The sequence below is a fragment of the Mustelus asterias genome, chromosome 20 (assembly GCF_964213995.1).
Source record: "Mustelus asterias chromosome 20, sMusAst1.hap1.1, whole genome shotgun sequence".
Lineage (NCBI taxonomy): Eukaryota > Metazoa > Chordata > Chondrichthyes > Carcharhiniformes > Triakidae > Mustelus > Mustelus asterias.
The window spans coordinates 45,353,072-45,380,031 of NC_135820.1; the positions used below are offsets into that span (position 1 = coordinate 45,353,072).

General features: G+C 42.8%; 1 protein-coding gene across 1 annotated transcript in view; it reads left to right on the plus strand.

Annotated features, from left to right (window-relative positions):
* Positions 1–26,960, plus strand: part of LOC144508246 (cadherin-like protein 26) — a 105,311-nt gene that overhangs the window by 31,263 nt on the left and 47,088 nt on the right. Inside the window, exons 8-9 of the mRNA XM_078236062.1 lie at positions 4,081–4,223; positions 26,211–26,444. Of these exons, the coding sequence (XP_078092188.1) occupies positions 4,081–4,223; positions 26,211–26,444 (377 nt within the window). The remainder of the gene's footprint in view (positions 1–4,080; positions 4,224–26,210; positions 26,445–26,960) is intronic.

Consider the following 26,960-nt stretch of genomic DNA (forward strand, 5'->3'; position numbering starts at 1 on the left):
TACAGTACTCCAGTTGCGGCCTCACCAGTGCCTTGTACAGTTGCAGCAAGACCTCCCTGCTTTTATATTCTATCCCCCTCGCGATAAAGGCCAACATTCCATTTGCCTTCTTGATCACCTGCTGCACCTGCAGACTGAGTTTTTGCGATTCGTGCACAAGGACCCCCAGGTTCCTCTGCACAGTCGCACGTTGTAATTTTTCTCCATTTAAATAATATTCCAATTTACTATTATTTCTTCCAAAGTGGATAACCTCACATTTGCTAACGTTATATTCCATCTGCCAGATCCTCGCCCACTCGCTCAGCCTATCCAAATCTCTCTGCAGACTTTCCGCGTCCTCCACGCAATTCGCTTTCCCACTCACCTTCGTGTCATCAGCAAACTTGAATACCCTAGATTCAGTCCCCTCCTCCAGATCATCTATGTAAATGGTAAACAATTGAGGCCCCAGCACCGATCCCTGCGGCACGCCACTGGTCACCAACTGCCAACCAGAAAAGCGCCCATTTATCCCAACTCTCTGCTTCCTATTAGATAGCCAATCCCCAATCCATGCCAACACCTTACCCCTAACTCCGTGTACCCCAATCTTCTGCAGCAACCTTTTGTGAGGCACCTTATCGAACGCCTTCTGGAAATCTAAAAACACCACATCCACCAGTTCCCCTCTGTCAACCGCACTAGTGACATCTTCATAAAAGTCCAGTAGATTCGTCAAACACGACTTTCCCTTCATGAATCCATGCTGCGTCTGCTTGATCGAACCATTCTTATTCAGGTGCTCTGTTATTTCCTCTTTAATAATGGACTCTAGCATCTTCCCAACTACGGACGTTAAGCTAACCGGCCTGTAGTTACCCGCCTTTTGTCTACTTCCTTTTTTAAACAGCGGCGTAACAGTAGCTGTTTTCCAGTCAGCCGGCACTACCCCAGAGTCCAGCGAATTTTGATAAATTACTACTAACGCATCTGCTATTACCTCAGCCATTTCTTTCAGTACCCTGGGATGCATTCCATCCGGGCCCGGGGACTTGTCTACCTTCAGTCCTATTAGTCTACCAAGCACCACCTCCTTAGTAACAGTAATTGTATTAAGGACCTCCCCTCCCACCAACTCTCGATCTCTAATATTCGGCAAACTATTTGTGTCTTCCACCGTGAAGACCGACACAAAGAACTTATTTAAAGTCTCAGCCATTTCCTCGTTTTCCACTATTAAATCCCCCCTCTCATCTTCCAAGGGTCCAACATTCACTCTAGCCACTCTATTCCTTTTTATATACTTGTAAAAACTTTTACTATCATTTTTTATATTTTGAGCTAGTTCAGTTTCATAATCTATCTTTCCTTTCTTAATCGCTTTCTTAGTCGTTCTTTGTTTTTCTTTAAAGCTTTCCCAATCCACTAATTCTCCACTATTTTTGGCAACTCTGTACGCATCTGATTTTATTTTAATACTCTCCTTTATTTCCTTCGTTATCCACGTCCGGTTATCCTTTTTCTTACAGTCCTTCTTTATCACCGGAATATATTTTTGCTGAGTACTTAAAAAAATCTCCTTAAAAATCCTCCACTGTTCCTCAGCTGTCCTACCTACCAGTCTGCTCGCCCAGTCTACATTAGCCAATTCCACCCTCATCCTATCGTTCTCCCCTCTGTTCAAGCAGAGGACACTGGTTTGGGACCCTACTTTCTCACCCTCCATCTGTATCAGAAATTCCACCATATTATGATCACTCATCCCAAGAGGATCCTTCACAAGAAGATCCTTAATCCTACCTGTCTCATTGCACAGAACCAGATCCAAGATAGCTCGCTCTCTCGTAGGTTCTGTAACATACTGTTCAATGAAACAATCCCGACAGCATTCCAAGAACTCTTCCTCAAGCCCTCCACGTCCAATTTGAGTCGACCAATCAATATGTAGGTTAAAATCCCCCATGATAGTTGCCATTCCACTTTTGCACGCATCCATTATTTGCTTGTTTATAGCCCTCCCCACCTCTAAGTTATTATTTGGGGGCCTATAGACCACGCCTACCAGTTTCTCCCCCTACTATTCCTTATCTCCACCCACAACGATTCCACGTTTTGCTCCTTAGAGCCTATGTCGTCTCTCACTACCGTCCTGATATTATCCTTTATTAACAAAGCTATCCCACCTCCTTTTTCTACCTGTCTATCCTTCCTAAATGCCTGATAACCCTGTATATTCAGTTCCCAGTCCCGGTCACCCTGCAACCACGTTTCTGTGATGGACACTAGATCATATTCATTTGTATGGATTTGTGCCATCAACTCATTTACTTTGTTTCGAATGCTTCGTGCATTCAGACAAAGTGTCTTTATGCCAGCCTTTATCTGGACCCGGTTTGTTGAAGCGCTACTAACATCTCCCAAGCCCTCTCCTCCTTTAGCTAGTTGTTTATTCACTATACTCCTGGCATTAGAGTAGACACCTCTCAATCCTATGGTCTGACCTCTCCCCTTCTCTGTTCCCAGTCCACCTGCCCTCTTGCACTGCCTATAACCCTTCTCTGTTTGCGAGCTACCTTCCTCACTCTCAGTCACGTCGCTTTGATCCCCTCCCCCCAACCTATCTAGTTTAAACTCTCCCCAGTAGCCTTAGCCAACCTTCCTGCCAGGATATTGGTCCCCCCTGGGATTTACACTATTAAATGTCATGAACTTCTGGAATTCGACACTTGTCAATGTCGTTCTATTGTCCAAAACAAATACATCTGGTATACTGTAGATGGCGAATAATTGGCTCAGTTTCTCGATGATGGTGTATTAACTTGTGGACTTCATCCTGAATACATCCAAGCATTTTGAATGGATGTCCACTAGCAAAAAGAACATCGCGGCCATAAACGGACCAACATAATTCATGTAAAATGGCCGATCTGGCCATTTCCACTAGTGCAAAGAGCTGAAGCTAGTAGCAAATCAAATGGCGTTCACCACGTTCGGTCAACTCCTTACTACCCAGCTTCCAATGGCTTAGAAGAAGAGCCATACAAATGTTTAAAGCATCTATGAAAAAGCAAGTTCACAGGCTACTGTCTTTAAGTTTAGCAAGTTTCCTGTTGTCGCATAATACCACACTGAATCCATGCCACAGACGTTACAGCAGCTGAATTATTAATGGGTTGCAAACTTTGAACCCGCTTGGATTTGAAGTTTCCAGATTTGTTGGGAAGTGTGGAGGCTGGGCAAGTCCCTCAGAAAGAAAACCATGACTCGAGAAAAGGATGACTTAGTTATGGCTACAAACTTTGATGGTGGACCAACATAGGTGGCAGGAAGAATTGTCTCATACGTTGCAGAAGTACAAGGTCACTGTGTAATAAAAACATGTGGGTCATTTGAAGAAGAGTGTTGGGCCTGAAGGGGAACATCAGATGTGGCCTGTGGTGGACTCGTGTATGCCAGTTACTGAATCAGGGATTCCTAGGCAACCAACCGTTTCTGAAACCGAGGAGGAAGAAACTACGGGGGAAGGTGTTGACCCTGGGTTAATGAGTTTGCCTTTTTTTGTATCTGCTGGCCCGGATCCATTGCTTACTGAAGGATCCAATATTGAACTGAGATGTTCCTTTAGAGTCCAGAAGTCTGCAGACCGATTGACTTTGTGAATAGACTTTTTTCCTTGGGTGTCCCTGGTGTGTTATTGTGTTTGTACGTCTATGTACATTGATGTTTCTCTTTGTCTTCATTCATAGGTGGACTCAAGAGTTAGTGGGGGAAGGAGTTTGGTAATATGGCCCCTTTAAGGGGCGATTCTTTGCGTGCCATTTGATTGGGCTGGACCTATGGAGAGGCCGTGTGGGAAGCTGAACCAATCAGGGGCAAGGATGTGGGTCCTGGGATGGAGAGGGCTCAGTTGGAGTCAGGAAGGAGAAGAGAGTCGACTTGTGTATTAGTTCTGTTAGACCCTTATCTTATTAGTTAATAAACCGTTTCTTGTTGGAGACACAATGAGTCACCTTCCAATTTACTACATCTTACTACTGACAAGGCTGATGATCATTGCATTTTATGATTGTAGTATTGTTAATGATTTTTGTCTTAAAGGTTTGTCAAAGCATATGATCCAGAAGGCTGGGTTACTATAAATGAGGAAACTGGAGTTGTTACAACTGTGCATAAATTGGATCGGGAATCTCCTAATGTGAATGAAAACATTTATAAAGTTATTATTCATGCAGTTGATAATGGTAAGTCTATATATATTAGTTGGTACTGTGCAGTGTGTGACGATATTCAATTCCATTAGTTCACTTTTAAGGATGTATTATAGTGGTCATTGTTGTGTGAGGTGCCAGTCATGAAGATCCAATCACTTTTCTACTATTGTGCTGTCACTCTCTCAGTAATGTGGTTAAAAAAATATGGAAAATGGTGCAGGAGTAGGCCATTTGGCCCTTTCAGTCTGCTCTGTTATCCTCAAAAGAGCTGGTCCGATTCTGCCAGTGTGACATTACTATTTTCCACTGTAAACATCTTTGTTACTCTCTGATGGAGACTGTCAGTTACTACAGAATTGTCAATGATTTCTCTTGTGGATTTGTGTTAATTGGTAACTTTCAAACTTTTTATGCAGCCTCGTTGAGCACATGCAAGATTATCAACATATCTCCTAATTTGTTGTAAACCCATGCACTTTCATCTTGTCCAAATATGTCTTCCAAGATGAATATTCCTTTAGCTTCCCCATTCAAAACAGACCTTTGGAAATTGTTCCTTAAGTTATTAATGACTGGAGATTACAAGGTGTATTATTTTCTGCTGTTAGGTCTGCCATTTGATAATTGCATTATTTCCTGCAATTGTTTGGACCTAACATCTTGCACTGTAAGATTTTTCCTTTTTTTTAGTATCATACTTGCAGTTAAGATGTGTATTTTTCATTTTAAGCTAGCATCTGACATCATTGAAATTTATTTGTGGATTCTAAACAATTCTTCTAGTTTTGGAAGAAGAAAGTAACATTTCTATGAGGCAAGAAAGGCAGGTGAGAGTATGTCTGAGACACTTTACTCCTAGTCACCCTTGCCCAGAAAATGTGAGTACACTCAGTATTTATTCTTCAGTATTAGAAGAACCCTGACTCTGCTATCTGTATTTCAATAGGGCCAATACATTTTCGAAAGGCTGGCCTGGAGGCAAATGTTTTGCCTATTGCTTTGAAGGTTGCTATTATTATGTTTCTATGCCACTATGTACTTCCAGGCCATAACCAAGACTATTTGCTTCGTCAATCTGTCATCAATGTATAGATGCATCAGAATGTATTAGAAGCAACAGTTTCATTGCTACTCCATTGAAAGAAGACAGCTGAATAAGAAGGTCTGGTATGATTTCCCCTGAATTTTGAGCCACATTGCTTGCATAAATGATCATTTTAAAACGCACAAACAACGAGCAAGCAAGCTGTAGTCCTGTTGGAGATCCATGATTGCGACCATTGAGCCACGGTTGACAACTGCCCTATCAATACTGTTGTTGGGATTGTCGAATCATTCCAAAATTGCTAAATGTTCTTTCTCTCCTGGTCAACCTTCCCCCTTGCACTCTTTGTAGGCTTGAGCTCATTCAGAACTCTGCTGCCCATTCCCAAACTCACAAGAAAACCTGTTCACCCATCGCCGCTGAACTACGTTGATTTCTGCCCGAGCAACACTGCAATTTTAAAATGTCTCATCCTGATTTTCAAACCATTTCATGACCCTACTGTGTAACTATTTTCAACCCTCTAATGTCTCTGTGTTCCTCCAACTCTGGTCTCTTATGCATCCCTGATTTTACTCACTCCCTCATTGGGAGGTGTGCTTCCAGCTACCTGGTCCTAAACTGGGTAATTCCCCCCCTAAACCCCACCACCTCATTTTTGATGCTGTTTGAAACCTCTTTGACCAAGTTTTCTGTTACTTGTTTAATATGTCCTTATGGGGCTCATTATTGGATTGTGTTTAATAACATTCTGTTCCAGTAAAAAACATTGGGCATTTTCCTACATTAAAGGCATTATATAATCCCCAATTGTGATGACTGTGGTGAGAAACTCTTTTAACTTCAGTTGTATACAATGATGAGGGTGGTGTATCTATCTCACTGATCCTTAATGTAAAAATAATTAAAGGAGAATAATTAAAGGTGTTCAACCCCATTGGGAGCCATGTTATGCCCCTTGTAATGACTTCACCAAGACCCATGAGGCGCACGAATGGCTGAGGTTCCTCGGACTTGAGGAGGGGTGTAATGATTTCAATGAAGCACGTGAGATTTGGCTCTTGGAGTATGAGCTCCCTGATTGTGTCTTTTGTTTTGGGCGGTTCCCCTCCTTTTTGGGAGCTGCCCCTTTTAATTTGTCCCCTCTTTAATTTGAGTTAGTTTACTTAGTTAGCCAAAAAGATTGGTCATAATTGCCTGCCCAATCAGGAAGCCTCACCTGTATATAAATATGGAGTGTCAGATCTAGTGGCACTCCTGATTCTGACTTTATATCTGAAGCACTCTTAGGAGTGGAACTGAGATTGTAAATAAAGGGAATCTGGAGGAGGAACACTATCTTCTGAGGAGTTATTTAATCCCTATTTGCAATCCATAATCCCTTTCGCCTTGCCTTTGCACTGGGAGTGCCAGATCATGCAAGTTTCTTAAAATGGTTAAAATATTTTGCACATTTGGATTCATATTAGCAATATCTTCAAAACCTTTAGCACTGTTTAAAGGATTGCCTTTGTGTATCAAGTGCAATAACACTGAAAACCAATTATGTTGGATTATGAATAGCACATGGAGGCAATCCTCTGTGATATCCTCTGATGTAGTTTTATGTTTTTAATGTTGGGGTAACAGATTTCCTTCCTGAAGGGAATTCAATTATAACTAATATTATAGCAGATTCTTCAGGACTGTTTTTGCTTGAAAGAAGAGTGAGTCGTTGTATTGATGGAAAGGTCATTCTATCACCAATGCATAATAATTTCTAGCAGCATTGGTCATTTTAGTATAATTCCTAGCGATTTATGCTTCTTTCTGCATCAGCTTAGTTTTTTCTGCTGTCTGATTTATTTATTTTTTCTGTAAATTATGAAAAAACATTAAGATGGAAGTATATAGATATTGCTCAGTATCTAAAGGTTTTGTACATCAGCCCTCAAAACTAAGATGAGCTTTTATTACAGTCATTCAAACATTATTACTTATTGCTGATATTTTAGGTATAGCAATGGGGACATACAGCTTTTGGAACTTGGGTAGCTTCAACTGGTAGCAGAACTATGTACTTCCAGCAGTGACTTTGGAGGCAGGTGGGGGTTGGGAAGAGGTGAACCATGTTAGAGTGGTTCACCAATGCATTTCTGCCCCAGGAGAAGTATTGGCTGCCCACTGTACAGAGGTGGGAAGCCAATTTACATACTTAAGGCCCCAAAGAGCGGCACCGCCTGCACTTTGCCAGCAGTGGAGCAGATCCTGTCACCTGGAGAGGCCACCAGCTTCCTGGGAGCAGCCTCCCTGCAGCAGGATGGGAGGTTGGACCTGAAGGTGCCATGCCCCACAGAGGGGGCCACCAGCAGAAAAGGCCACACATGCAACCCCAACACTTCCACCAAAGGGGATTCCCCAATGATCTGTGGACTCCCCTTCCTTGACCCCCCCCCTCTGAAGTTTGGCTTCTAAATTTTTGTCTCTGACTGGTACCTCTGATGTTGAGGTGATCTTCTGCCAGAACAGAGTCTCCTTATCTCAATGGGGTTGTCAAGGTTTTAGAGTTGCCATCCCTCTGATTTGGATTGAAGCACTGGAATTACACCCACCATCCTTATTAGGATGGCAAGAATATAAGAACTTAAGACCGAGGAGCAGGAGTAGATAATTCAGTCCCTTGAGTCTGCTCCACCATTCAGAATGATCATGGTCGATCTCAGCTCGGTCTCCTCTCCACTTTCCTGTCTGTTTTCCCTAACCCTTCAACCCATTACTAATTAAAAATCTGTCTATCTCCTTAAATTTACTTAATGTCCTGGCATCCACTGCACTCTGGGGTAGTGAATCCCACAGATTCATGGCCCGTTGAGAGAAGTAGGGTGGAATTTTATTGGCATGTCCGGCCGAGGTTCGTACGATCCCACCTGAGGCCAACGGAGAATGCCGTTCTCCGAGCCTCGCCCGCCCCCAGAATCAGGGTGGGCGTGCTGGTAAAGTTCCAGCCCTAATTTCTCCTTATTGCTGTTGTAAATCCTAACTTAAATCCCCTTATCCTGACACTTTGACCTTTTGTTCTAGATTGCACAAGAGGAAACATCAGCCACAACTCTTCAACCTTGTCCACAACTGGGATCCTCCAGTCCCGCTGCTGTGAATGGAGATTTGGCTGAGCACCAAATTCTCCTTCCTTGTAGGCAGCAGTGGTGGGCCATGAACAGTTGGAGTATTCCGGTCATCTGTTCCACATCTACTTTGACAATCCCCTTTACCATCTCATATACCTTTACTGTGGGAAATTCTTCTCGGTTGCCTGATTAATTTAAAGACTAAAATCTTTTCATTAACATTTCATTTCACAAAGGCAAAAAAACATTATTCAGTTCAATGAAATTCTTCAATTGAACTAGTCTTTATTAAAACGTTGACATGTTAGTATCAAGAACGCTACAAATTAAAAATGTACAGAGAAACATATAATTAGAACAAGAGAAATCTCAGGGGTGATTCTCCCAAAAGCGCTGAATTGGCGGGAAAACTGTTCTAGATCCCGACTGTCTTGTCAGTTCAGCTTCTCACTTGAATCTCCGCACTCTGTGCACTGCAGAGATCCCAGTCACGAATCTCATTAAAAACCCAGGGAGGCGGGACCTATTCATGCTGGAGTCTGACAGTTCTGGAACTCTGCGCATGCACAGTGGCCCCAATCTGTCAGTCTCCCCAATTGCTGGCCAGCTCAATCGTTGGCCAGCCCGGGACCCCTGCAATGCTGCCCCTCCAGCCCTCCCCCCACAGCCCGATTGTGGCCCCCACAACAATTCCCAGGCCAGCCCTGACCACCCCCCTCCCCACCCCGGAGTGCCCCGATGCCCAGCCCACCCCCAACATCCCCCCCCAAGCAGTGCCGATCCCCCCCCCCCCCCGCCCCAGCAGACCACCCCCACATCCTGCAACAATCGCTGCCCTCCCTCCATCCCAGACCGATCCCAATGCAGAGTGGCAGCGGGAACGCCCACCGATCACCCTTAGGTCCTGCCCACACCAGGCCCCACCCCCTTGGCACTGCCTGATGCGTTGTGGGCAGTGCCAAGGTGCCCCCTGGGCATGGGCACTTTGCCCCTTGGGCAGTGCCAGGGGCACAGGCTGGCACTGCCAGGGTGCCTATGCCCGGGGGCACCACCCCCCACCGCCTGACCCACCTGGGGGGCCCCGATTGTCCCACTTCATTCCGGCAGTTTCTCCTGCTAGTTCCCCAAACGTGGGGAGCTACTCTAAACCCCACCAGAATGAAGTACTCCTAGCGGGGTGGGAGATTCAATCGAGTCTGGTAAGTTCCAGATAATTACATTTAAAATACATTTAAAACATATTTAAAAAGGATTCAAATTACTTACCTGTCTTCCCACCAGTTTCTAGCGCAGTCTGGCCTGCGACTGTTCTCTGGCTCTGGGAGATGTGCATGCGTTCCCGGCACATGCGCAAATCCTGGAACAAGGCCGGCGACGCGCATCTTCCACCCCGACCTGCCAGAAAAGTTGCGTGTCGGGATGGGAGAATCGCAGCCAGGGAGATCTATGGTTCCACCTACACAGCTAATGCGCTATCAGGCTTTCTCAAAAGATCTCCAATTTCATGCCAAAAAGCAGAATTCTTATACTTATCAGATTATACAGCCCAGCACTTAATCAAAAGCAATTTATTTCATTCACTGTTCTGTCACTCTAACAATGGCATGACCTTCAATCAATTATAGTTTGACACCTTCAAATATTGATCTGTCATTCGTCTGTCTGTTCTGTGGAAGTCCTCTCCCAAAAATGGCTTCTTATGATTCAGCATTCCTCTAATCTGTTTAAACCACCTCTAATACCAAATGAAAGCACCTTTATCTTTTGGCATTATCCCCCCCGGCCTGGATATACATGGGTAATTCACTTTGTTGCATAATTTGTGCCTGACTTGTGCTGGTATCTTTCATGAATACATCTTTCATTTTACTGGCATGTTACAAATTAATTTCTTAGAGACATTATTAATACGTTACTTAAATATTTTGTATTATTCTCTAACCACATATTAAAACATTAGCTGCTAATTATCTTCATGTTGATCAGAATTCTCAACTACAATTCCGCCCCGTTGGCCGTATTGGCTAAATTGTGTCTAAAAACTCTATTAATGTAATCTACCCTATCCTACTTAAGTATTTTCTTTATAATCAATATGTTAATGCATCTTTAACTGATTCCTTATTGATGTCCAGAAAGTTATTAGTTTTTTTTAAAAGTTTTTGTTTTCAAAGGATGCTCTTGTCTATTTCTTCTCATAAATTGGAGCATCTACAGAAGTTGAAGTCATTGGTATTTCTTCCTTCTCTTCCTTGATTTATGCTACTCTTGCCACAGTCTGCCTTGTGGTAGAACAACAATACCTGAGTAGCATTATAGTCACAATAATCAACAGTAAATTAACAAAAAGACATGTAGTTCTGATTAATATGTTCTTTCCAAATTTCCAATCCATCCCGTTGTCCATTTTTCCAGAGAGAATGGCTCTGGTTTTTCTAACTTCTTGACCTCCTTCCGAATATGAGGTACCAGATTGGTGATGTTCTCTGAAATATCTGGTATGCAGGTACAGCATTTCAATCCAATCAAAGCATTTTTCCTACTATTGTTGCAAGAATGAAGTCCAACGCCACTGATTCTGTTACAGAACTGTACGCAGTACTCCCATTTCATCATTGATTTGTGTTAAAGCAGTAGCTGTGTCATTAGCTACCCTTTCTAAGATATAAGCAATATTTTCCAATTCCATTGTCAGTCTTGCATGTGAATATCCTGGCATCATTATTCCAAAGAAATAGTCTATGCCCACTGCACTACGTCGACATCTGGTAGAACATAGAACATAGAACAGTACAGCACAGAACAGGCCCTTCGGCCCACGATGTTGTGCCGAGCTTTATCTGAAACCAAGATCAAGCTATCCCACTCCCTATCATCCTGGTGTGCTCCATGTGCCTATCCAATAACCGCTTAAATGTTCCTAAGGTGTCTGACTCCACTATCACTGCAGGCAGTCCATTCCACACCCCAACCACTCTCTGCGTAAAGAACCTACCTCTGATATCCTTCCTGTATCTCCCACCACGAACCCTATAGTTATGCCCCCTTGTAATAGCTCCATCCACCCGAGGAAATAGTCTTTGAACGTTCACTCTATCTATCCCCTTCATCATTTTATAAACCTCTCTTAAGTCTCCCCTCAGCCTCCTCCGCTCCAGAGAGAACAGCCCTAGCTCCCTCAACCTTTCCTCATAAGACCTACCCTCCAAACCAGGCAGAATCCTGGTAAATCTCCTCTGCACTCGTTCCAGCGCTTCCACATCCTTCTTATAGTGAGGTGAACAGAACTGCACACAATATTCCAAATGTGGTCTCACCAAGGTCCTGTACAGTTGCAGCATAACCCCACGGCTCTTAAACTCCAACCCCCTGTTAATAAAAGCTAACACACTATAGGCCTTCTTCACAGCTCTATCCACTTGAGTGGCAACCTTTAGAGATCTGTGGATATGAACCCCAAGATCTCTCTGTTCCTCCACAGTCTTCAGAACCCTACCTTTGACCCTGTAATCCACATTTAAATTACTCCTACCAAAATGAATCACCTCACATTTATCAGGGTTAAACTCCATTTGCCATTTTTCAGCCCAGCTTTGCATCCTATCTATGTCTCTTTGCAGCCTACAACAGCCCTCCACCTCATCCACTACTCCACCAATCTTGGTGTCATCAGCAAATTTACTGATCCACCCTTCAGCACCCTCCTCTAAGTCATTAATAAAAATCACAAAGAGCAGAGGACCAAGCACTGATCCCTGCGGCACTCCGCTAGCAACCTGCCTCCAATCCGAAAATTTTCCATCGACCACCACCCTCTGTCTTCGATCAGTAGTTTCCTCTGGTGATTGATCAGTGTGGTAAATATGTGAAACTACATATTCTAAGTAACAAACTCCTTTCCAACCTTTGGGCAGCCCTGGGTAAGCTTTGTTTCCACAAATCCAATAAATTCTATTAAGTGTTGGGTATATTGAATGTTGCACATGTGATCATCCTCCGGTGGGCTGAAGCAAATCCTGCTCCTGTCCAGATTTCATTTACTAATCCCAATATCTATGCTTCCCTGATCACCTTGATGCGTAATATTCCTTGTTCCTCTCATCCTGTATCAATGAGAATCAAATTGGTGCTCATTTGGCTGTATTGAATACAGGTGTGCATCTATTCAAGTAACCTGACTTTCTCGTGCATGACCTGTCATTGAAAAAGCTCTGTTCTTTCACACTCCTTTGTAAATCCCATTGTCTTTCCTCTAAGTTTCCTGAACAATTGGGTTAATTGATCCCATATTATTAATTCCTCCCACTTTACAGTGATTGTCCACAAAGGAAACCTCTTCCCCTCATGATTTGGTATATGAGTACATACCCAACATTTAGATACATCAGCTGTTCTAGCATAAATGTACGCCAAATACAGATAAGTGTTTGTTCTATATTTGTTCCTTGTTCAAAGCTTGTTGTTCACTGATGTTTTCTTTCTTCAATGGATAGTTGATTTTTTTTTTAGTATATATAATTCTGCAATTTTACATACAACATGGCCCTAAGACCTCACAATTAGAATCAAGAAGCATAAATTTAACATTTGATATTAAACATTTTCTAGATTGCTTTATTATACCATCTAATTAGACTAAAAAGTCTAAAACATTTTATACAAATGAATTTATCCAGATTCTTTTTACTAATTTAACTCTTTGGGTAAGGTTTTAGCTCTGTCCAATGTCTCCATCTTGGACCATGTTTTTCATCAACCAAAGTACGTGTTTCTCCTGCAATGTTTAATTTCAAGTGGCCCCTCCCATCTAGTGCTTAATCCTTTTTGTCAGACATTAATTGTTCTATAACCCCATCTCCTGCAGTTGGTAAATTTGGATTTTCTTTTCCAGCTAATTTCATCCAATCTTTGTTGTTGTTGAATGACTACTTATTTCTTTTTAAGGAATGTAATTGGGTTATTATGTCTCTCATGCATTGATAGACTGCTTCTTTTCCATTTATTAACTCTCCTCCCCCTCTGATAACATCTTCTGGGAGGTGCATTGTTCTACCTGTCATCAGTTCAAACGGGGTTAATCCTGTTCCATGAGGTGGAGTGGCTCCTTGTCTTAATAGAATTGCAGACAAAGCCTGCACCCAGTTATTTCCTCCTTCTATTATGGCTTTAGCCACTGTTTTTCAATGTTCTGTTCATTCGTCCTAACATCCCTGAGCTCTGTGGATGATATGGTAAGTGAAATTTCTGTTTAATCCCTAACATTCTACATACTCCTCTCAGAACTCTCCCAGTGAAGTGAGTTCCCTGATCTGAGTCCAATTGTAATGGCATTCCCCATCGGGGTATGATTTCATTGGCTAATATCAAAGCCACAATTTTGGCTGTCGCATTTTTACATGGGAATGCTTCTACCCATCGAGTGAATTGACCAATAATCACTAAACAATAACTTTTCCCTTTCTTCCTTGGTAAAGACCCTATGAAGTCCATTTGTAAGTTATCCCATGGTCTCTTGGGTTTGAGTTGGTTTCCCATTTTTATTTTGCAATGTCGTCTTGGTTCTACTTGAGCACACTGAATGCATTTTTGGCAGAACCTGGCGATCATTTCTCCATACCCTTCCATCACCAGCAATTCTTAATTAAGATGGTCATTTTATCTCTGCTAATGTGTGCTACTCCATGATATAAATTCATCAGTGTTTAGTGTATTGCTTCCAGAGCAATTATTTTCTTATCTTTCCTCTCAATTCTTTCCATTTGTTTTTCCCTTCTTCTGAGACCTGTTCTTCAATCTGTTTTATGTCTAATTCAGTGTCATCTTTGGTTTGTATGGCAGCTATATCAGTTAATTGGGTTTCCTCTAACTTTTGTTCTAATGATTTTTTAGCTGCTGAATCTACTTTGTAATTCCCTTCTTGGTCTTTTCTAGTGATTCGTTTGTGTGCTTGAACTTTGATCACAGCTGCTTGTATTCCATCACTTTTTTGGCAAAAAATGTGGAATTGTTTACTGAGATTTGGTAATCCTAAAGCTGGAGCCTTAGCTAGGGCTGATTTTGCATCAGTAAAAGCCTGTATTTCCTTGTCTTTCGAATCTATTTTTTCTCTACGAGGCCTTCCTCCTTTGATTGAATCTTGTAGTGGTTTTGTTAGTATTGCATAATCTTCCATAGAATTCTATAATAATTGAACAATCCTAACACTTGCCTCACTCCTTTCATTGTGTGTGGTTGTGGTGCACATAATATAGCCGCCTTTTGATCTTCTGGAATTTCTTTTCGGCCTTGTGAAATGATGTGTCCCAAATATGTTATCTTCTCTTAACCAAACTGAGCCTTGTTAGGATTGAGTTTGAGTCCGGCATTTGTATTGCCAAACGGTGTGTATTGTGATTGTTTGAAGCAATCAAAACATCATCTACATATTGTAGAATGGTGGTTCCTACACATTTAATAGGCTCGATTATTTGTGCCATGTGTTTGTGAAAAATGACTGGACCCTTGTGGTAAACGACTCCAAGTGTATTGCTGATTTCCCACTGTGAAGGCAAATTTGTACTTTTACTATTGGAATAGACCAAAATCCATTGGCCACATTTAGTACAGTAAAAATAATTTGATCTGTCCCAATTGTGTTTAGAACACTAGCTGGATTTGCAACTATTGGGTGTGCCCATGTTGCATATCTGTTTAGAGATGTGTAATCCACAGTTAACCTATAACTTCCGTCTGTTTTTTTAATCGGCCATATAAGTGAATTCGTGGAAGACGCTGTGATTGTCACTACTCCCTGTTTTTCCAACTGCGTGATAATGCTTCTAACAGCTTGAACTTCTCCCTGAATCTTTTCTGGTGGGACATTTAAACTTCCACAATCTTGTTTATTTCTAGCCCAAATTCGAGGGTATTGTGCAGCCAATTTTTTTCCAGATTGATCTCTCTTCCCAATCTGTTTGAAATGCTGTTACCCTAGAAATGCTACAACCTTTCCTTTTGCCCTATTTATTCTGTTTGAATGTGTGGTGCCATATGATGTTTCCTGCTCTGACTAACTAGAAAGTAACTCTATCCCCAGAATGCTCCCTCCTTTATTTTGACACATTCAGATTTGAACCTGTTTTTAAAAATTGTTGGTATACTGAACAGTACGACTTTAACTCCTCTAGTAATTCCATGTTATTCTAGTGTTAGATCAATACTTGGTAAATTCAAGTCTGTTAGTGAAATAGCTGTTCTCGTATCAATTAACTTGATACAATTCAGCCCTTCTAGCTACGTCTCTACATACATCTGGAAATCCATATCACTATCAGACTCTAGGGGCACCAATTGTCATTTTGCAGTTAACAATTTATGAAGTTTCTCTGCTGTAAAACTGACTTCTATAATGTAATAAAATCTTTGAAACAGAAATCAAACCTTTCAATTTGATTCCAGGTCGCAACTTATTTTGATTATTCATTCTTAATCTTGATAAATTAGAAACCTTAGAAACCCTACAGCACAGAAAGAGGCCATTCAGCCCATCGAGTCTGCACCGACCACAATCCCACCCAGGCCCTACCCCATATCCCTACATATTTACCCACTAATCCCTCTAACCTACGCATCCCAGGACACTAAGGGCAATTTTAGCATGGCCAATCAACCTAACCCACACATCTTTGGACTGTGGGAGGAAACTGGAGCACCCGGAGGAAACCCACGCAGACATGAGGAGAATGTGCAAACTCCACACACACACACAGTGACCCAATCCAGGAATCGAACCCAGGTTCCTGGAGCTGTGAAGCAGCAGTGCTAACCACTGTGCTACCGTGCCGCCCGGTTATCTTTGTGCTACCGTGCCGCCCGGTTATCTTTGTGCTACCGTGCTACCGGTTATCACTGTGCTACCGTGCCGCCCGGTTATCTCAGATAACATTGTTGTATTAAAGTAGCTTGCTTTAACACATTCTTTCTATGTTAGTGATATGAGCTTTCTAACGTCAATTAATCAACCTGTTTACTTCCTTCAATGATTATTTAGTCTGCTGAATTAATTCTCTTTTGAGCCCACCTTACATCTGTTGTGATTTTCAACTTTGCCATATTTAAAATTTATATCTAAATGTACTCTGCGTTCTGGACTACTTATCTCATTCTCATGATTAGTTTGCTGATTTTTAAGCTTCCACTCCTCACACTCTAATCAAAATGCTGTTAGGACACTGCCATTGTTGATTGAAAATAGCCCTAATTTAGTTGGCGCTGCTATCACGAAATATCCAAAGGGGCAAATGTAAACTTCACACTTCCCCACCCAATTGTGTAATTTCCACTAAACATTCTCCCTCCTTCCTATTATGTTTTGATTTGAATTAACGATTCAAATTAATTGCTGCAAATTTTAAAAACACAATGGGCCCGATTTTACCATTTTGATTCTAAGTGCTGAATCTGGGCACAATTCAGAGCTGACTTGGAAAACTGTTCTCAGGCGCCCCCATACGCACTTAGCCTGAAAAAAGAAATTGAGGGTCTGAATTGCGCTGTGGGCGGGGCTTATCAGGCCTGAAACGCTGCAGCTCCAATCGGAGCTTTGAACTGCGCAAGCGCGGTCAAAAGAAATTTGAAAAACGTGCCCCTGTCACATCGCTCCTGGGCCGCAAAAAGTGGATAAAGCGGCCCAGGAGAGAAAAGCTGGAGCGATGGCCCCCACAGACATCGCCCCATCCCCACAACATAACTGTCCCCCTTATCCACCCACCCCCCCCCCCCGCTACCCAGACCGATCGCAACATTCTGCCCCCCTTTCCCCCCACTGATCGCCCGCAGAGTTGCAGCAGTCCCCCCCGCCACCCCCACCAGAGATCCATCTGGCTTCCCCTCCCCTCCACCAGAGAGTGATAGGGCCTCCCTCCTCCCTCCAACCCACCCTACCAGAGAATGATCGGGCCTCCCTCCTCCTCCCCCGCCCCACCTCACCCCCCACCCCCATCAGAAAATGATCTGGCCTCCCTCCTCCCTCCCCACCAGAGAATGATTGGGCCTCACTCCTCCTCCCCCACCCCCCCTCCCCTCACCAGAGAGCAATCTGGCCCGCCTCCCTCCGCCCCCCCCCCCCGCCACCCTCCCCACCGATCTGAGTTAGAGAGCCGTTGGAAGCTCTGAACTGACCTCTTCAGAAGCTGGAGCGCCCAAAACAGACCTTTGCCGAGCATGTCTGCTTCATGCCGAATCTGGACATGCGAACGCGATGGTAAAGGGGGAAACGCTGGTAAAGTTGGGCGGGCAGCCCATTAATTCAATTTAAATGCATGCAAATGCATTTAAATCGCCGTTGCGCCCATTTCGGGCACGGCTTGGATCGTGGCCATTTTCGGGCCTTGGTAAAGTGGGCACCTGCGCAGACGCGGATCGTGCTAATCGCCTCATGCCCGACTTTACCAAGTTTTCGCCCCCGAAAACGGGCGTGACGCAATGGTAAAATCGGGCCCGGTGATTCATCCTGTTTAGGACTAAATGGGTTAACTTTCTGCTTGTTTCAAACTTGGCTTGTTTACAGCAATCTTTGGCAATGTGCCCTTTTTTTACACAAAGCATTTTTTTGATCTTGGAGCTGCTTTTCTTTAAAAAAAGACTTCTTTATGGTTGTAATTTTTTTACAACTTCTCCATTGTTAAACTACTATCTAACTCTTGTATTCTCTTTAAGTTGTATTTCCTATATTAACAACTTCTCCATCGTTAGACTAAAGTTTAAATCTCCAGTATGTTTACTCGGTCTGTTTAATCAATAAGTGCGCGGCACTGTAGCATGACTATCGCAGTGAAATTAACTCCCATTACCTTAGTTTCCTGTTTTATGCGCATTTCACTACTTCTGTGTAATCGGCGCACCCTTCCTTGGACCTGCTGCGTGTGCATAGAGTGTCTTTCCCTTTTGCGCCGATGTACTTCGTAACATTTGTTTTTTTGCCTTTGTGACCCACGAGGGGCCTGGATATCTGACGGATCCGGTGATTCAGAGTGCCGTCCCTGCTACTAAAATAAGTGAGCAATACTTAATTAAAAGTACATACTCACCCATTCTAGAGGAAGTGTCCACTCGAGCGTCGGCTCCAAGATAATCCCATATCGTCACCAAACTGCTGTGGGAAATTCTTCTCGGTGGCCTGATTAATTTAAAGACTAAAATCTTTTCATTAACATTTCATTTCACAAAGGCAAAAAAAGTTTATTCAGTTCAATGAAATTCTTCCATTAAAATAGTTTTTATTAAAACATTGAAATGTTAGAATCAAAAACATTATAAGTTAAAATTGTTCAGACAAACATACAAGACAAATCTCATTTCAGTTAAAATGGGAGATCTATGGTTCCACCTACACAGCTAATGCGCTATCAGTCTTTCTCAAAAGATCTCCAATTTCATGCCAAAAAGCAGAATTCTTATACTTATCAGATTATACAGCCCAGCACTTAATCAAAAGCAATTTATTTCATTCACTGTTCTGTCACTCTAACAATGGCATGACCTTCAATCAATTATAGTTTGACACCTTCAAATATTGATCTGTCATTCGTCTGTCTGTTCTGTGGAAGTCCTCTCCCAAAAATGGCTTCTTATGATTCAGCATTCCTCTAATCTGTTTAAACCACCTCTAATACCAAATGAAAGCGCCTTTATCTTTTGGCATTATCCCCTGGCCTGGATATACATGGGTAATTCACTTTGTTGCATAAATTGTGCTGGTATCTTTCATGAATGTATTTTTCATTTTACTGGCATGTTACAAATTCACTTAGAGATGTTATTAAAATGTTACTTAAATATTTTGTATTATTCTCAAATCACATTAAAACATTAGCTGCTAAATATTCTCATGTTGGGCATTTAGAATTAATCAGAATTTTCAGCTACAGAATTAAAACTATTGAGCGCCAAATTCTCCTACCTTGCAGGCAGCAGTGGTGGGGCATGAACAGTTGGAGTATTCCGGTCATCTGCCCTACTTTGTCAATCCCCTTTATCATCTCATATATCACAATTAGATCTCCTCTCATTCTTCTAAACTCACAACGGTTTAGCTTGGAGTTAGCATCGGGAGTGGGCAGCGGAGTGAGTGGGGAATAGAGTGTGAACTGGCTTTGGCTCACAGGGCTTCGGCGAGGACAGGCTGAGGCAGGGTAGGGTTTCACTTTTAAATTACACCAACTCATACAAGGCAAATTGGTATGGAGGGATATGTAATGTGCTGTTTCTGCATGATGTGGGAGCAAGTGGACCCCAAGGTGGACCCCAGGGACCATGTCTGCAGTAAGTGCTGGTTGCTGGAGGATCTCCAGCTCAAGATAGATGAACTGGACTCTGAGCTACAGACGCTGAGGCTTATCAGGGAAGGGGAGAGCTATCTGGATAATGTGTATAAAGAGAAAGTCACTCCCCTTAGACTGACTAACTTAGCTGGGGGTCAGGGACAACAGGGAGTGGCTGCGGTTGAGGCGGGCAGTGGGGGGAAGAAGGGAAGTAGTTTGTGGGAGGTAAAGTCCCAAGAACCTCAGTCCTTAAATCTTTGTGACAGATTTGAGGTTCTTGCCACCAGTGTAGATGGGAAAAATGACTGCGAGAAGGACGAGCAAACTGTCAGCAGTACCAGGGTGCAGGGTGCTGCTGCAACGGAGAAATCAAAGAGAACTGTAGTAGTAATTGGGGATGGTGTAGTTAAGGGCATAGACACTGTTCTCTGTGACCAGGAGAAGCAATACTGTAGGTTGTGTTGCCTGCCTGGTGCTCGGGTCCAGGATGTATCACCTGGGCTGCAGAGGAATCTGGAGTGGGAGGGTGAAAATCCAGTTGTCGTGGTCCATGTAGGTGCCAATGACATAGACAAAACAGGAACTAAGGATCTACAGAGGGAGTACGAAGAGCTGGGGAACAAATTAAAAAGCAGAACCAACAAGGTGGTAATCTCTGGATTACTACCTGAGCCACGTGCAAATTGGCGCAGGGTTAATAGGATTAAGGAGACGAATGCGTGGCTCAAGGATTGGTGTGGGAGGAATGGGTTCGAATTCATGGGGCATTGGCACCAGTATTTGGGCAGATGGGACCTGTATAGATGGGATGGTCTCCGTTTGAACCATGCTGGGACCAAAGTCCTAGTGAATCGTATCACTAGGGCTGTAGATAGGGCTTTAAACTAATTTATGAGGGGGAGGGTGCAGAGGTAAGAGGAATTACAAAATCAATGGTAGAGGAGAGGGAGCGAGTGCAAGTGAATGAGGGCATTCAAGTAGTTAAAGGAGTAGAGGGCGAGGGAGAGATTGATAGCGTTTCATCAAATCGGGTCCAGATAAAAGCTGGAATAAAGACACTTTGCCTGAATGCAAGAAGCATTCGGAACAAAGTTAATGAGTTGATGGTGCAAATCAGCACGAATGGGTATGATCTAGTGGCCATTACAGAAACGTGGCTGCAGGGAGATCAGGACTGGGAGATGAATATCCAGGGGTATCAGGCATTGAGGAAGAATAGACAGGAAGGAAAAGGTGGTGGGGTAGCTCTGTAAATAAAAGATAATATCAGGGTAGTAGTGAGGGATGACATAGGCTCTAAGGAACAAAACGTGGAATCGTTAAGGGTAGAGATAAGGAATAGTAGGGGGAGAAAGACACTAGTAGGCGTGGTCTATAGGCCCCCAAATAATAATGTTGAGGTGGGGAGGGCTATAAACTAGCAAATAATGGATGCGTGCAAAAACGGAACGGCAATAATCATGGGGGACTTCAACCTGCATATTGATTGGCTGACTCAAGTTGGAAGGGGTGGGATGGAGGAAGAGTTCTTAGAATGTTGTCGGGATAGTTACCTTGAACAGTATGTTACAGAACCGACGAGGGAACGAGTTATCTTAGATCTGGTAATGTGTAACGAGGTAGGTAGAATTAAGGATGTCCTTGTGAAGGACCCTCTTGGGTCAAGTGATCACAATATGGTCGAATTTCTGATACAAATGGAAGAGGAGAAAGTAGGGTCCCATACCACTGTCCTCTGTTTGAACAGAGGGAAGTACGATAGGATGAGAGCTGAATTGGCTAAGGTGGACTGGGAGAGCAGACTGGTAGGTAGGACAGCTGAGGAACAGTGGAGGATTTTTAAGGAGATCCTTTTCAGTACTCAGCAACAATATATTCCGGTGATAAAGAAGGGCTGTAAGAAAAGGGATAACCAGCCATGGATAACGAAGGAAATTAAGGAGAGTATAAAATTAAAGACCGATGCGTACAGAGTGGCCAAAAATAGTGGAGAATCGGAAGATTGGGAAAACTTTAAGAAACAACAAAGAACGACTAAGAAAGCGACAAAGAAAGGAAAGATAGGTTATGAAGCTAGGCTAGCTCTAAATATAAAAAATGATTGTAAAAGCTTTTACAAATATATAAAAAGGAATAGAGTGGCAAGAGTGAATGTTGGACCCTTGGAGGATGAGAGGGGGGATTTAATAGTGGGAAATGAGGAAATGGCTGAAACTTTAAATAAGTTTTTTGTGTCGGTCTTCACGGTGGAAGACACAAATAGTTTACCGAATATTAACGATAGAGGGTTTGTAGGAGGAGAGGTACTCAATACAATTAATGTTACCAGGGAGGCAGTGCTTGGTAGACTAACGGGACTGAAGGTGGACAAGTCCCCGGGCCCGGATAGAATGCATCCCAGGGTACTGAAAGAAATGTCAGAGGTAATAGCGGATACGTTAGTGGTTATTTATCAAAATTAGTTGGATTCTGGGGTAGTGCCGGCGGATTGGAAAACGGCTAATGTTACGCCGCTGTTTAAAAATAGACAAAAGGCGGGTAACTACAGGCTGGTTAGCTTAACGCCTGTAGTTGGGAAAATGCTGGAATCCATCATTAAAGAAGAAATAGCAGGCCATCTGGATAAGAATGGTTCGATTAAGCAGACACAGCATGGATTCATGAGGGGAAAGTCGTGCTTGACGAACTTGTTGGATTTTTATGAAGTTGTGACGAGTGCGGTTGACGGAGGGGAACCAGTGGATGCGGTGTTTTTGGATTTCCAAAAGGCGTTTGATAAGGCGCCTCACAAAAGGTTGCTGAAGAAGATTGGGTCACACGGAGTTGGGGGTAGGGTGTTAGCGTGGATTGGGGATTGGCTATCCGACAGGAAGCAGAGAGTCGGAATAAATGGATGCTTTTCTGGTTGGCAGATGGTAACTAGTGGCGTGCCGCAGGGATCGGTACTGGGGCCTCAACTATTTACCAATTATATAGACGATCTGGAGGAGGGGACTGAGTGTAGGGTAACAACGTTTGCAGATGACACAAAGATAAGTGGAAAAGTGAATCGTGTGGAGGGCGCAGAAGGTCTGCAGAGAGATTTGGACAGGCTGAGTGAGTGGGCGAGGATCTGGCAGATGGAGTATAACGTTAACAAATGCGAGGTTATTCACTTTGGAAGAAATAATAGCAAATTGGATTATTATTATCTAAATGGAAAGAAATTACAACATGCTACTGTGCAGAGGGACCTGGGGGTCCTTGTGCACGAGACGTAAAAACCCAGTCTGCAGGTGCAACAGGTGATCAAGAAGGCAAATGGGATGTTGACCTGTATCGCAAGGGGGATAGAATATAAAAGCAGAGATGTCTTGCTGCATCTGTACAGGGCATTGGTGAGGCCGCAGCTGGAATACTGTGTGCAGTATTGGTCCCCTTATTTGCGGAAGGATATATTGGCCTTGGAGGGAGTGCAGAGAAGGTTCACCAGGTTGATACCAGAGATGAGGGGTGTTGATTATGAGGAGAGACTGAGCAGATTGGGTTTGTATTCGTTGGAATTTAGAAGGCTGAGGGGGGATCTTATAGAGACCTATAAGATAATGAAGGGGCTGGATAGGGTAGAGATGGAGAGATTCATTCCACTTAGAAAGGAAACTAGAACTAGAGGGCACAGCCTCAAAATAAAGGGGGGTCAGTTTAGGACAGAGTTGAGGAGGAACTTCTTCTCTCAGAGGGTGGTGAATCTCTGGAATTCTCTGCCCACTGAAGTGGTGGAGGCTACCTCGTTGAATATGTTTAAATCACGGATAGATGGATTCCTGATCAGTAAGGGAATCAGGGGTTATAGGGATCAGGCGGGTAAGTGGAACTGATCCACTTCAGATCAGCCATGATCTTATTGAATGGTGGGGCAGGCTCGAGGGGCTAGATGGCCTACTCCTGCTCCTATTTCTTATGTTCTTATAGCCAATTAGGAGATCACCTTTGGGAATATTGCTCTGCTCCCTTTGCTCCCAGTGAGTATGCTTGGGATACAACTAGGCCCAATAACCCATCGTAACATCCATCCCTCTGTCATTGAAATAGTGATGTCCAAATAAAGGGTGTGTGGCCTGTGTAACCAATTTGCTGTACAAACATAAGAACATATACATGAACATATGAGTTAGGAGCAACGGTAGGGCATTTGGTCCCTTGAGCCTACTCTGCCATTCAATAAGATCATGGCTGATTTGGTTGTGATATCAACTCCATATTCTGCCTACCCCCAATAACCTTTTACTTTCTTGTTAGCCAAGAATAACAACTACCTTTGTCTTAAAGACCCTTCAATGACCCTGCCTCCACTGCTCTCTGGGAAAGAGAATGCCAAAGATTTATGACACTCTGAGAGAAACCATTTCTTCTCATTGCCATGTTAAATAGGAGACCCCTTATCTTTAAATTGTGTTCCCTGGTTCTTGTCACTCCCACAAGGAGAAAAATAGTTTCAGCATCCACCCTGTCAAGTTACCTCAGGATCTTATATGTTCTACTAAGATAATATCTCATTCTTCTAAACTCCAATGGATACAGGCCCAACCTGCTCAACCTTTTTAAGTAAGATTACTCCCCCATCACAGAGATCAACTGAGTGAACCTTCTCTAGACTGCTTCCAATGCATTTATATCCTTTCTTAAATAAGGAAGCCGAAACTATGGCAGCATTCTAGATGTGTTCGCACCATTGGCCTGTACAAGTATAGCAAAACATCCCTACTTTTATATTCTATACTCTTTGTAATAAATGACAACATTCTATTTCCCTTCTAATCACTTGTTGTGCCTGTATACTAAGATTTTTAGTATAACTTTGAGGATGGGGAGTGATTGGCACAGCCAATCTGTTGTAAGGAGAACAACACCAGAACAATACCATCCTAACAACCATCTCTTCATAGCTGAAACACTCCAGACAAGGCAACAGGTGATTCTCCTCTTCACTCTCTCTAGAGCAATCACATTCTTCCTATATTGTAGCAACTAGAACAGTACTCTAGCTGTGGCCTAATGAGCATATTACACAGCTCCATCCGAATCTCCCTGCTCTTATATGTTACGCCTCAGTTAATAAAGGCAAGTATTCCATATACCTTCTTACCCACCTTATCTATCTGTCCTGCTGCCTTCAGGACATGGACCTCAAGGTTCCTCTGGTCCTCTGTGCTTCCGCGTATTATTGGTCCTACCATTCATTGTGCATTCACTTGCCTTGTTAGTCCTCCCATTGTGTAATTCCTGAAAAACAATTATTTAGATCTGGAGTCTTGAGGCTGATTGCTCAATAGGGTGATTTGAGAACATTGAATAAAAGACCACACCTGTTGAAGAATGTCACTCACTGTGGTTCAGGTTCAAAATCCTCGGGCCTGCAAGAGCACCTGAATTAAAAGTCACAGAGCCATAGAGCAATAAAGTGCACAAACAGATCTTTTGGTCCAACCGGTCCATGCTGCCTATGGTGCTCTCCTAGCTAATCCCAATTGACCGCATCTTGTTTTGATTTAATTTGATTTATTATTGTCACATGTATTAGTATACAGTGAAAAGTATTTTTTGTTGCGCACTATACAGACAATACATACTGTTCATAGAGATGGAAATGAGAGTGTGCAGAATGTAGTGTTGCAGTCACAGCTAGGATGTAGAGAAAGATCAACTTGGTGTGAGGTAGGTCCATTCAAAAGTCTGATGGCAGCAGGGAAGAAGCTGTTCTTGAGTAAGTTGGTACGTGACTTTGGTATCTTTTTCCCAATGGAAAAAGGTGGAAGAGAATATGTCCGGGTGCATGGGGTCCTTAATTATGCTGACTGCTTTTCCGAGGCAGCGGGAAGTGTAAATGGAGTCAGTAGATAGGAGGCTGGTTTGATTGATGGATTGGGCTATATTCACAACCTTTTGTAATTTCTTGCAATCTTGGGCAAAGTAAGAGCCATACCAAGTTGCGATACAACCAGAAAGAATGCTTTCTATGGTGCTTCTGTAAAAGTTGGTGAGAGTCGTAGCTGACATGCCAAATTTCCTTAGTCTTCTGAGAAAGTAGAGGTCCATATCCCTCTAATCCGTTCCCATCCATGTACTTATCCAAATGCTTTTTAAATGTTGCCATGAAGAAGTTGCCCCTCATGTCCCTTTTAAATCTTTCCCTTCTCACCTTAAACTCATGCCCTCTAGTTTTCAATTCCCCTACCCTGGGAAAAATATGATGTGCGTTCATCCTATCTATGCCCCTCATGATTTTATACACCTCAATTGTTGAAAATTGATTTCCTAACTTTACTTCTAATCAGAAAATCCTGATTGGACAGCTGCCTTTACTGTGGACGTAGTCAAGGTGTAGGGTGAAAGAAGATTGCCCAGGGCAGTGCGTTTAAGTTGCAAACGAGTGACAAGGAACACAGATATCAGATTCAATTTCCAGCATCTGCAGTTTTCAATTTTTGATTCGTGATACCCGTATCATCATTGGTTTAAAATAAGGAGCATCAAAGACATGACAGACGAACGCAATTTGTTGCTCATACAATTTTCTTTTCTCTAGGGGTACCCCCTCAAACGGGGAGTGGTACTTTAAACATGTTTTTGATGGATGTCAATGATAATGAGCCACATTTGATTTCTACATACGAAGAAATGTGTGATGATGGAGACATTCGGCACATCACTCTTACAGCTAAAGATGGTGACATGATTCCATTTGGTGGTCCATTTTACTTTGAACTTCTGGACAATGAACAAAATATAAAGGAAAAGTGGAAATTAGACCAAGAGTTTGGTAGGTTCTGAATCAGAAGCTATTAGTTTGCTTCACTACATCTTTTTATAGTTCAGAAGAATGGTGACAAATTATTTTGGTTAATGAGGAATGATAAGGGAGGTGATGGCCTAGTGGTATTATCACTAGACTATTAATCCAGAAACTCAGTTAATGTCTGGGGACCTGGGTTCGAATCCTGCCACAGCAGATGGTGGGACTTGAATTTAGTTTAAAAGAAAATCTGGAATTAAGGATCGACTGATGACCACGAAACCATTGTCAATTGTCAGAAAAACCCATCCGGTTCACTAATGTCTTTTAAGGAAGGAAATCTGCCGTATTTACCTGGTCTGGCCTACATGTGACTCCAGAGCCACAGCAATGTGGTTGACTCTCAACTGCCTCCAAGGGCAACTAGTGATGGGTAATAAATGCTGGCCAACCAGTGACGCCCATGTCCCACAAATGAATTTTAAAAAAAGATGTAATTCATTGACGCATAATTTGCAATCTATTTCTGTAGGTTCTCTTATT